Raw genomic sequence first — 13,194 nt, 5'->3', positions numbered from 1 at the left:
CCACTTTATTTTAAGAATGTGAAATGTCAGAATAATATTAGAGTGATTTATTTCAGCTTTATTTCTGTCATCACATTCCCAGTGGGTCAGAAGTTTCCATACACCCAATTAGTATTTGGCAGCATTGCTTTTAAATTGTTTAACTTGGGTCAAACGTTTTGGGTAGCCTTCCACAAGCTTCCCACAATAATTCGGGTGAATTTTGGCCCATTCCTCTTGACAGAGCAGGTGTAACTGAGTCAGGTTTGTAGGCTTTGTGATGGCCACTCCAACACCTGGACTTTGTTGTCCTTATGCTTGGGGTCATTGTCCATTTGGAAGACCCATTTGCGACCAAGCTTTAACTTCCTGACTGATGTCTTGAGATGTTGTTTCAATATATCCACATAATTCCCCTTCCTCATGATGCCATCTATTTTGTGAAGTGCACCACTCCCTCCTGCAGCAAAGCACCCCCACAACATGATGCTGCCAGCTTCGTGCTTCACAGTTGGGATGGTGTTCTTCGGCTTACAAGCCTCCCCCTCTTTCCTCCAAACATAACAATGGTCATCATGGCCAAAACAGTTCTATTTTTGTGTCATCAGACCAGAGGACATTTCTCCAAAAAGTATGATCTTTGTCCCCATGTGCAGTTGCAAACCGTAGTCTGGCTTCTTTATGGCTGTTTTGGAGCAATGGCTTTTTCCTTGCTGAGCGGCCTTTCAGGTTATGAGATATAGGACTTGTTTTACTGTGGATATAGATACTTTTGTACCCGTTTCCTCCAGCATCTTCATTCACAAAGGTACTTTGCTGTTGTTCTGGATTTGATTTGCACTTTTCGCACCAAAGTACGTTCATCTCTAGGAGACAGAATGCGTCTCCTTCCTGAGCGGTATGACGGCTGCGTGGTCCCATGGTGTTTATAGTGGCGTACTATTGTTTGTACAGATGTACGTGGTACCTTGAGGCGTTTAGAAATTGCTCCCAGGGATGAACCAGACTTGTGGGAGGTCTATAATTTTTTTCCTGAGGACTTGGCTGATTTCTTTTAATTTTCCCATGATGTCAAGCAAAGAGGCACTGAGTTTGAAGGTAGGCCTTGAAATACATCCAATTACACCTCCAATTGACTCAAATAATGTAAATTAGCCTATCAGAAGCTTCTAAAGCCATGACATAATTTTCTGGAATTTTCCAAGCTGTTTAAAGGCACAGTCAAATTAGTGTATGTAAACTTCTGACCCACTGGAATTGTGATACAGTGAAATAATCTGTCTGGAAACAATTGTTGGAAAAATGACTTGTCATGCACAAAGTAGATGTCCTAACCAACTTGCCAAAACTATAGTTTGTTCACAAGAAATTTGTGGAGTGGTTGAAAAACGAGTTAATGACTCCAACCTAAGTGTATGTAAACTTCTGACTTCAACTGTACATGTAGGTCTTGTAGCGATCATCAGCCTAGTAATTACTGTAATTACAGGAATAATTACACAGTAGTAAAGGCACTAATGTAAAGTGTAACCAAATAAAGTTATTATATTCTGTCAGGTTTGATAGAACACACCCAGTCGAGTCCAGATTATAGTGTATGTTTATAATGTCTGTGTCATGTGTGCTTGCAGGGAAAAGATCCACTACATCAGAACAGAGGGCACCCAAAGACTGGAGAAACTAGCATGTGATGCAGACCTGGTGATACTGTTGAGGTTGATGGCAACTGTTAATATTACCCCCTGAATGTTTCCATTGTAGTATTGTCATTATTTCCATGTTTGTCACTTTTTGAATGTCCCTACAGCTTGTTTGAAGAGGAGATCATGTCCTATGTTCAGCCCTCCTTCCATCCTGGCTTCAGCTTCTCTCCGCGTTGTTCACCAGGGTCTTCACCACAGAACTCTCCAGGTGGTTTGGCACTAATGGCAAACGGAGCCGTAGTGGGTTGAAAATGTATTCACAAGAATTGGTCAAAAACCATGCCACATATGGTTAATCTTGTGTTATATCCATGTCTCATGTCATTGGAGGACTGCATGTCACGGAGTTGAATGTGCTTGTCAACAGGAATGTCGAGAGCGAGAGCGCCTGCCCCGTACCGGAGAGACTTTGAGGCCAAACTACGCAACTTCTACAGGAAACTGGAGGCTAAAGGCTATGGCCAGGGCCCAGGAAAGATCAAGTAAGGAAAGCAGTCTAAAATGTCCATTAACATGATTACACACACCTTTTTCCAAATACACTTACAGAATAGAACCCTACTGTTTCTAAGAAACAGTAGTGTTGTGTATGCAAATTAGCACTATACTGTATATCCATGTCTATGTTGCTGAGCATCCTATGATGTTGTTGTGTTCCAGGCTTATCGTCCGGAGAGACCACCTGTTGGAGGGTACCTTTAACCAGGTCATGGCCTACTCACGCAAGGAACTACAGAGGAATAAGCTCTACATCACCTTCATAGGAGAGGAGGGGTACACCAAAGCTTCTATTTACCTGAACACATGAAAAAGTAATGAACGTGTCACGAAGGAACCCCCTCTCGTCTTTTAAAGAACAAACTGCTCATTTTTGGGCGATAGAGGTTAACGAATGTTTGTTTTATTGGTCTGCTACTGACATAACTCAGGTCTCGTCTTTTCCCACACCATCAGGCTGGACTACAGTGGACCATCCAGAGAGTTCTTCTTCCTGCTGTCTCAGGAGCTGTTCAACCCCTACTATGGCCTGTTTGAGTACTCAGCCAACGACACATACACCGTCCAGATCAGCCCCATGTCCGCCTTCGTAGAGAACCATCTGGAATGGTGAGGAGGGCATCTGCTTGTCCTGTGTTTAAGCTTCCTTCAAACTCATATAACCTGGGGTGTGTTCATTAGGCCCCAAAGGGAAGAAAACTGACAAACCTGGAGGGACTACCTTGACTTGTCTAATAAGAAACCCTCTTAATTGTTTTCCGTTGCAGAGCATTTTCAAATGTTTTCCATGTCCTAATGATCATGACCCTGGGCTTGTTCTTGTTCGGAGGAAAAATGTAATGGGTTTAATAGAAATCTCATGTCAAGAGACCTAAACACTTTAATTGGATTTGTAGTTTATTTTATATTAACCCATCCACCAACTCCCCTCTTCAGAGGACACATATCTTGTGTTTTTTACAGCTTTTCTGCCAGACAGACAGACAGACAGTGGGGAGAACAAGTATTTGATAACCTGCAAAATCGGCAGTGTTTCCTACTTACAAAGCATGTAGGTCTGTAATTTTTATCATAGGTACACTTCAACTGTGAGAGACAGAATCTAAAACAAAAATCCAGAAAATCACATTGTATGATTTTTAAGTAATTCATTTGCATTTTATTGCATGGCATACTGTAAGTATTTGAAACATCAGAAAAGCAGAACCTAATATTTGGTACAGAAACCTTTGTTTGCAATTACAGAGATCATACGTGTCCTGTAGTTCTTGACCAGGTTTGCACACACTGCAGCAGGGCTGATTTTTTAACCATTCCTTAATCTGTGACCAGAAACATACTACAGAATAAATGATCTAGTGATTTGGTCATGATCATTGATGCCCCACGAGGTGAGATCTTGCATGGAGCCCCAGACCAAGGGTGATTGACAGTCATCTTCTGTCTTCCATTTTCTAATAATTGCGCCAACAGTTGCCTTCTCACCAAGCTGCTTGCCTATTGTCCTGTAGCCCATCCCAGCCTTGTGCAGGTCTACAATTTTATCCCTGATGTCCTTACACAGCTGTCTGGTCTTGGCCATTGTGGAGAGGTTGGAGTCTGTTTGATTGAGTGTGTGGACAGGTGTCTTTTATACAGGTAACAAGTTCAAACAGGTGCAGTTAATACAGGTGGAGAACAGGAGGGCTCCTTAAAGAAAAACTAACAGGTCTGTGAGAGCTGGAATTCTTACTGGTTGGTAGGTGATCAAATACTTATGTCATGCAAGAAAATGCAAATTAATTACTTGAAAATCATACCATGTGATTTTCTGTATTTTTGTTTTAGATTCCGTCTCTCACAGTTGAAGTGTACCTATGATAAAAATTACAGACCTCTACATGCTTTGTAAGTGGGAAAACCTGCAAAATCAGCAGTGTATCAAATACTTGTTCTCCCCACTGTACATATATACATTATACATTACATACATACATAGTACTTTTATAATAAGCAGTCACATAACAATACATTACTAAACATAAGCTCTTTAATCCCACCCCTTAGCTACTCTCAGCCCATCCCATCTATCACCATAGACCACCCTCATTTGGTTTCCATGTGCCATATATTTTACAATTGTGCTATGATGTTTTACATACATCTTGAACCTTTCTAAAATCGTATAGTATCCACAGATTGTGAGCTAAAAATGAAAACCTTTCCTACGAGTATTATTATTTGGCGTTCCAAATCACCCAACACTGCTATTTGTAAGGTTCATTTTAAGTGAATGTTGTGATTTTTTAACCATTCCTTAATCTGTGACCAGAAACATGCTACAGAATAAATGATCTAGTGATTTGGTCTCTTCGCAGCAAAATCTACAGAGCTGAGATATATAGCATTGTGTTTTTGGCAAGACTTTTGTATAATAATTTACATTGAAAAACTTTAATGTTGAATCAAGTGTTGTTTTTTGTACCAGTTCATAAACCATGTGCCATGGAATTGGTACATCGAAAATCTCTTCCCATTTATTATGCAACATGTATGGCGCAGCTGTCAACTTTTTGCTCCTCAAATGAAACTGGTATATATTTTGTTATTTATGCCAATTCCTTTCTGATAATTTGTATCTTTAATATATGGCAGGCAAACAAGTTAAATATGCACGTTTGTCTGGCTTAGCATTCCAAAGAAAATTAAATATTTTTTGCTCATATGATTTAAAAACGAGTCTGGTGTAGGCTGTGATAGGACCAAAGAGTTAATCAAAGTGATTTTTAAATAGACAATTATTTACCTCTCCATGGTTACAGAATCTTATCTATTTTTGCTAACTTTCTATTGAATGAGATTTTGGTCAGTTCTTTTATCTTTTTTGAGATGTGAATACCAAGTATGTCTACTTCACCATCTGCCCATTTTATTGGTAACCTACAAGGTAGTGTAAATACTTTAATGATCCAATACGTAATATGGTACACTTGTCATAATTAGGTTTTAGTCCAGGGAGACTAGAAAAGTGATTAACCTGTTGCGACGAGCAATCCCATATCTGGGAGCGTAATTATAGCCTCAAGCTCATTACCATAACGCAACGTTAACTATTCATGAAAATCGCAAATGAAATGAAATAAATATATTGGCTCACAAGCTTAGCCTTTTGTTAACAACACTGTCATCTCAGATTTTCAAAAAATGCTTTTCAACCATAGCTAAACAAGCATTTGTGTAACAGTATTGATAGCCTAGCATAGCATTAAGCCTAGCATTCAGCAGGCAACATTTTCACAAAAACCAGAAAATAATTCAAATAAAATCATTTACCTTTGAAGAACTTCAGATGTTTTCAATGAGGAGACTCTCAGATAGCAAATGTTCCGTTTTTACAAAAAATATTATTTGTGTCGACTAATCGCTCCGTTTTGTTCATCACGTTTGGGTAAGGATTTAAAAAAAATATATATTAAGTAATTAAAACGCGAACTAAGGAGACATTGGAACACAGCGCCTTCAGAATCTGGGGCATTTCCTGTATGAAACTTCATCTTGGTTTCACCTGTAGCATTAGTTCTGGGGCACTCACAGATAATATCTTTGCAGTTTTGGAAACGTCAGAGTTTTGTCTTTCCAACGCTGTCAATTCCATGCATAGTCGAGCATCTTTTCGTGACAAAATATTGCGCTTAAAACGGGCACGTCTTTTTATCCAATAATGACATAGCGCCCCCATAGGTTGAAGAGGTTAAAAAACATTGCTTCTTTCAAAAATGTAATTTGGTGAATCATTGACTTTATTTGTAATGAGTTTCTGTAAATTATTTTGGTAGCATTTCTATATTGAAGATTTTGAAGTTGTGTGTGAGACCTGTCTGTGTGTGTTTGTGTGCAGGTTCCGGTTTAGTGGGCGTATTTTGGGACTGGTGTTGATCCACCAATATCTCCTGGATGCCTTCTTCACGCGGCCATTCTACAAGGCTCTCCTCAGACTGTGAGTGTCTCTGTCTCTCGATGTTGGCATTTACAATTCTTCTGTACAGAAAAATGTCTCTGCCACATTAACCTCTCTGGTACATGTAGGACGCTAGCGTCCCACCTCGACCAACAGCCAGTGAAATTGGAGGGCGCCGAATTCAAATCAACAGAAATCCCATAATTAAAATTCCTCAAACATACAAGTATAACACTATTTTAAATATAAACTTGTTGTTAATCCCACCACAGTGTCCGATTTCAAAAAGGCTTTACGACGAAAGCACACCAAACGATTATGTTAGGTCAGTGCCTAGTCAGAAAAACACAGCCAATTTTCCAGCCAAAGAGAGGAGTCACAAAAAGCAGAAATGGAGGTAAAATTAATCACTAACCTTTGATGATCTTCATCAGATGACACTCCTAGGACTTCAAGTTACATATTTATATACAAAAATCTCAGTTTACATTGGCGCGATATGGTCAGAAATGCGTAGTCTCAAACAAACATCCGGTGAAAGTGCAGAGAGCCACATCAAATTACAGAAATACTCATCATAAACATTGCTAAACTATACAAGTGTTATTCATGGTAATATAGATAAACTTCTCCTTAATACAACCGCTGTGTCAGATTTCAAAAACGCTTTACGGCGAAAGCACACTTTGCGATTATGTTAGGTCTGCACCTAGCCACAGAAATCCATACAGCCATTTTCCAGCCAAGGAGAGTGTCACAAAAGTCAGAAATAGCATTAAAAGTAATCACTTACCTTTGATGACCTTCATCCGGTGGCACTCCCAGGTCTCCATGTTAGACAATAAATGTTTGTTTTGTTTAATAATGTCCCTCTTTATGACCAAATACCTCCTTTTTGTTTGCGTGTTTTGTCCAGTAAGCCAGTAAAAGGTGCATGCACTAATTCCAGAATTTTTTAAAATATATTTTTTAAGTACAATAAAAAGTTTATTGAAACATGCGAAACGATGTTTAAAATCAATCCTCCGGTTGTTTTTGTCATAAATAATCAATAATATTTCAACCGGACAAAAGCTTCGTCAATAGGAAAGGAGAAACAAGAAAGGCACATTCCCGATCAGGGCGCATGGCTGATGAATGTACATTTCCACTGGCCTCTCATTGAAAGTGCTCCATCTCCCTAATTTTTCAGAGGAAAAGTCTGAAACAATGCCTAAAAACTGTCTACATGTAAAGGAAGACACAGAGCTCATGAACTGGGTCCTAAGTCTTAGTATGGTGGATAGGCTTTCAATGTAAAAACAGCCTTTCAAAATAATAGTACCTTCTGGTTGGATTTTCCTTGGGTTTTCGCCTGCCATATCAGTTCTGTTATACTCACAGACATTATTTTAACAGTTTTGGAAACTTTAGAGTCTTTTCTATCCAAATCAACTAATCGTATGCATATCCTATCTTTTGGGCCTGAGTAGCAGGCAGTTTAATTTGGGCACACTTTTCATCCAAAATTCCAAATGCTGCCCCCTACCCTAGTGAAGTTAACAATTAAGAAAAATGATCCATATTGGATTAGTGTGCAGTCTGGCATAAATGTCCAAAGAAGTTTGAGGCTTAACACAGTCTAACCCAGATTGAGTGACTTACTAGCGTGAGCACCAATGACAAGTCTCCCCAGATAGGATGATAATGGGCTACAACAGACACAATCAGCATTTTTTTTTTACAATTAAACACAAATAAAATGCACCTGGGGCTAGTGAGGGAGTTACTCCCCTTGATTGACTTTAAGGCAGTGGGTTGCTTTGTGCAGTAATACATAGCGAATCCCAAAGCAGTTCATGTGTGAGATAAATATGTTTACCTGTGCAGAGCCACTGACCTGAGTGATCTGGAATACCTAGACGAGGAGTTCCATCAGAGTCTACAGTGGATGAAAGACAATGACATCACAGACATGCTGGACCTTACCTTCACTGTGAATGAGGAAGTCTTCGGACAGGTATGTGTGTGTCCTCCACAGGAGGTTGGTGGCACCTTAATTGGGGAGGACGGGCTTGTCGTAATGGCTGAAGCGGAATGAGTGGAATGGTATTAAATACATCAAACATGGTTTCCATGTGTTTGATGCCATTCCATTCGCTCCGTTCAAGCTATGATTATGAGCCGTCCTCCCCTCAGCAACCTCCTGTGGTGTCCTCAATGATAAGAAATGCGTAGTGTCTAAACATAAACCCAAAGCAAGCTAAAGTATAAGATGTTATTTTACTACGAAATTATCCTCATGATCAGTGTATATCTTTCAGTATATACACTAATAGAGATATATATAAGTATGTGGACACTACTTCAAATGAGTTGATTCAGCTATTTCCGCCACACCCGTTGCTGACAGGTGTATAAAATCGAGCACCATGCAATCTCCATAAACAAACATTGGCAGTAGAATGGCCTTCCTGAAGAGCTCAGTGACTTTCAACGTGGCATCTTCATAGGATGACACCTTTTCAACAAGTCAGTTCGTCAAATTTCTGCCCTGCTAGAGCTGCCCCGGTCAACTGTAAGGGCTGTTATTGTGAAGTGGAAAGGTCTAGGAGCAACAACGGATCAGCCAATAAGTGGTAGGCCACACAAGCTCACAGAACGGGACTGCCGAGTGCTGAAACACGTAGCTCTTATTAAAAATGGTCTGGCCACAGTTGCAACACTTACTACCGTGTTCCAAACTACCTCTGGAAGCAATGTCAGTAAAATAACTGTTCGTCGGGAGCTTCATGAAATGGGTTTCGATGGCCGAGGAGCCGCACACAAGCCTAAGATCACCATGCGCAATGACAAGCGTTGTCTGGAGTTGTGTAAAGCTCGCTGCCATTGGACTCTGGGGGAATGGAAATGTGTTCTCTGGAGTGATGAATCACTCTTCACCAGCTGGCAGGCTGACAGACTAATCTGGGTTTGGCGGATGCCAGGAGAACGATACCTGCCATAATGCATAGTGCCCACTGTAAAGTTTGGTGGATGAGGAATAATTGTCTGGGGCTGTTCGGGCTAGGGCCCTTAGTTCCAGTGAAAGGAAATCTTAATGCTACAGCATGCAATGACATTCTAGACGATTCTGTGCTTCTAACTTTGTGGCAACAGTTTGGATAAGGCCCTTTTCTGTTTCAGCATGACAATGCCCCCATGAACAAAACAAAGTCTTACAGAAATGGCTTGTCGATTTTGGTGTGGAAAAACTTGACTGGCCTGCACAGAACTCTAAACTTAACTCCATCGAACACCTTTGGGATGAATTGGAACACAGACTGCGAGCCAGACCTAATTGCTCAACATTAACCTTTATTTAACTAAGCAAGTCAATTAAGAAATAATTCTTATTTACAATGATGGCCTACCAAAAGGCCTCCTGCGGGGATGGAGGGGATGGAGTCAGATTACAAATAAAAAAAATATAGGACAAAACACACATCACGACAAGAGAGACAACAACACTACATAAAGAGAGACCTAAGAAGACAACACAGCATGGCAGCAGCCCAACATGGCAGCAGCATAACATGGCAGCAGCACAAAACAGGGTAAAAACATTGTTGGGCACAGACAACAGCACAAAGGGGTAGAAGCTACAGGCAACAATACATCACGCAACACAGCCACAACTGTCGGTAAGAGTGTCCATGATTCAGTCTTTGAATGAAGAGATTGAGATAAAACTGTCCAGTTTGAGTGTTTGTTACAGCTCATTCCAGTCACTAGCTGCAGCGAACTGAAAAGACAAGCGACCCAGGGACATGTGTGCTACGGGGACTTTTAACAGAATGTGACTGGCAGAACGGGTGTTGTATGTGGAGGATGAGGGCTGCAGTAGATATCTCAGATAGGGGGGAGTGAGGCCTAAGAGGGTTTTATAAATAAGCAACAACGAGTGGGTCTTGCGACAGATATACAGAGATGACCAGTTTACAGAAGAGTATAGAGTGCAGTGATGTCTCCGATAAAGGAGCATTGGTGGCAAATCTTATGGCCGAATGGTAAAGAACATCTAGCCGCTCGAGAGCACCCTTACGTGTCGATCTATAAATTACTTCTCCATAATCTAGCATGGTCATCTGAATCAGGGTTAGTTTGGCAAACCATGTCTAGATTTAACTTTAGCCTGCAGCTTTGACATTTGCTGAGAGAACGACAGTGCACCGTCTAGCCATACTCCCAAGTAGTTGTATGAAGTGACTACCTCAAGCTCTAAACCCTCAGAAGTAGTAATCACACCTGTGGGGAGAGGGGCATTCTTCTTACCAAACCACATGACCTTTGTTTTGTAGCTGTTCAGAAGAAATTTAAGGGTAGAGAAAGCTTGCTGGACACAAAGAAAGCTTTGTTGTATAGCGTTTAACATCAAATCTGGGGAGGCGCCAGTTGAGTATAAGAATGTATCATCTGCATATTAATGGTGAGAGAGCTTCCTACTGCCTGAGCTATATTGTTGATGTAAATTGAGAACAGCATGGGGCCTAGGATCGAGCCTTGGGGTACTCCCTTGGTGACAGGCAGTGGCTGGGAGAGCAGATGTTCTGACGTTATACACTGCACTCTTTGAGAGAGGTCGTTAGCAAACCAGGCCGAAGACCCATAAACATCACAAATGGTCCTTTTCTTCGATTAATTCCGTCAATATATATCCAAAATGTCCATTTATTTGGCGCGTTTGATCCCGAAAAACACAGCTTCCAATTTGCGCAACGTCACTACAAAATATCTCAAAAGTTACCTGTAAACTTTGCCAAAACATTTCAAACTACTTTTGTAATACAACTTTAGGTATTTTAAAACGTTAATAATCGATCAAATTGAAGACAGGACTATCTGTGTTCAATACAGGAAGACAACAAGCTCAAGCATGCTTTCTAGTCTTGCGCAACTATCAAACAGTACACATAACGTGACACTTCTTCAAGATGGCCGTACTTCATTACACAAAGGAATAACCTCAACCAATTTCTAAAGACTGGTGACATCCAGTGGAAGCGGTAGGAACTGCAAACAAGTCCCTTCGAATTCTGGTTTCCCAATGAAAACTCATTGAATAGACAGTGACCTCAAGAAAAAAAAATCTGAAAGGTTTGTCCTCTGGGTTTTACCTGCTACATAAGTTCTGTTATACTCACAGACATGATTCAAAACAGTTTTAGAGTGTTGTCTATCCAAATCTACTAATAATATGCATATCTTATATTCTGGTGATGAGTAGCAGGAAGTTGAATTTGGGCACGCTATTTATCCAAAAGTGAAAATGCTGCCCCCTATCCCGAAGAAGTTAAGGATCTCCTTTAGCACCTCGGACTCAGTGACTGCCTGCAGGGAGAACATTTGTTGCGGGCAGGTGGAAAAGTGGGGGGATAGTCGCATTAGAAGGAGTGAGGGATGAGGAAATGTTGGACAGGCAAGGAGGCATGGCTGTGTCAAATAGGAATCCTGACTTAATGAAGTAGTGATTAAAGAGCTCAGCCATGTGCTTCTTGTCAGTAACAACCACATCATCAACTTTAAGGGACATGGGCAGCTGTGAGGAGGAGGGTTTATTCTCCAGGTCATTAACCGTTTTCCAGAACTTCTTGGGGTTACACAGACAGAGAGAGAACTGCTCCTTAAAGTAAATAACTTTGGCCTTCCAGATAGTCTGAGTGCACTTATTTCTCATTTGCCTGAACGAGAGCCAGTCAAGCATGAGTATGCGTGTGCCGAGCTTTTTGCCAAATGGAATTCTTGAGGTGGAGTAACTCTGCAAGATCACGGTCGAACCAGGGGCTGAACCTATTTCTAATTTTCTTTATGGGGGCGTGTTTGTTAACAATATCACTGAAGATATCAAAAAAGAATGTCCAAGCTTCTTTGACAGAGGGGATCAAGCTGATTCTTTACCAATTTACAGAGGCCAGGTCACAAAGTGTTTTAGCAAGCGTCTATGACAAATCAGGACAGGACATTTCACTGAGCAGCCATTACGAACACAGGCTGTTAAACAGTTTTCACAAAGGTCATTACAGAAAACACCAGACTGGTACCTATCAGGATTATTTGTGAGGAGAACATTGAGGAGAGTAGCCTTTTCTGGGTGTTTGGAGTCATACCTTGTGGGATTGGTAATAATCTGAGAAAGATTTAGGGAGTCCCATTGCTTTAGGACTTGGTCAGGTAGTTTAAGCATGTCCCAGTTTAGGTCACCTACTGCAGCAGGACAAATTCAGAAAGAATTTAGAGGCCAGGAGAGAGCTTAGGGCAGGTAGGGTACAGGACGAAGAAAGCTCTTTGTTGACTGTTAAAGGGTTATTTGAAAGTTTAATGCTTAAAACCAGCAAAATCAAATTGTTTGGGGACAGACTAAATGGAGACAACCGAGCACTGAAGGTGATCCTAGGTAAAGATTGCCACTCCCCCACCCTAGGAAGATCTGTCTTCCCGAAAAAGGTTATAGCCAGAAAGGTTGACATCAGTATTCAAAACACTCTTCCTTAACTACCTCTCAAATAATGACCAACACATCTGGATTGGAGCTGTGAAACCACACTTTCAATTAGAGGTCGACCGATTATGATTTTTCAATGCCGATTATTGGAGGACCAACAAAGCCAATACCGATTAAATCATCCGATTTTTATTTATTTATTCGTAATAATGACAATTACAACAATACTGAATGAACACTTAACTTAATATAATACATCAATAAAATCAATTTAGCCTCAAGTAAATAATGAAACATGTTCAATTTGGTTTAAGTAATGCAAAAACAAAGTGTTGGAGAAGCAAGTAAAAGTGCAATATGTGCTATGTAAGAAAGCTAACGTTTCAGTTCGTTGCTCAGAACATGAGAACATATGAAAGCTGGTGGTTCCTTTTAACATGAGTCTTCAATATTCCCAGGTAAGAAGTTTTAGGTTGTAGTTATTATAGGAATATTTCCCTCTATACCATTTGTATTTCATTAACCTTTGACTATTGGATGTTCTTATAGGCACTTTAGTATTGCCAGTGTAACAGTATAGCTCATGTCCCTCTCCTCGCTCCTCCCTGGGCTCGAAC

At 40.5% G+C, this 13,194-nt stretch overlaps 1 protein-coding gene across 2 annotated transcripts in view; it reads left to right on the top strand.

Moving 5' to 3' along the window:
- LOC115103036 (E3 ubiquitin-protein ligase HECW1-like) overlaps positions 1-13,194 on the top strand; it is a 50,150-nt gene that overhangs the window by 23,799 nt on the left and 13,157 nt on the right. Inside the window, exons 18-24 of one of the 2 annotated variants that reach the window (XM_029623619.2) lie at positions 1,611-1,694; positions 1,787-1,890; positions 2,050-2,164; positions 2,343-2,456; positions 2,637-2,789; positions 6,058-6,156; positions 7,987-8,116. In XM_029623619.2, the coding sequence (XP_029479479.1) occupies positions 1,611-1,694; positions 1,787-1,890; positions 2,050-2,164; positions 2,343-2,456; positions 2,637-2,789; positions 6,058-6,156; positions 7,987-8,116 (799 nt within the window). Of the gene's footprint in view, positions 1-1,610; positions 1,695-1,786; positions 1,891-2,049; positions 2,165-2,342; positions 2,495-2,636; positions 2,790-6,057; positions 6,157-7,986; positions 8,117-13,194 lie in introns of those variants that run through there. The other variant, XM_029623620.2, reaches the window with a different exon arrangement.

This window comes from Oncorhynchus nerka, linkage group LG20, assembly GCF_034236695.1.
Source record: "Oncorhynchus nerka isolate Pitt River linkage group LG20, Oner_Uvic_2.0, whole genome shotgun sequence".
Classification (NCBI taxonomy): Eukaryota; Metazoa; Chordata; class Actinopteri; order Salmoniformes; family Salmonidae; genus Oncorhynchus; species Oncorhynchus nerka.
This window is presented reverse-complemented; position numbering and strand designations above follow the sequence as displayed.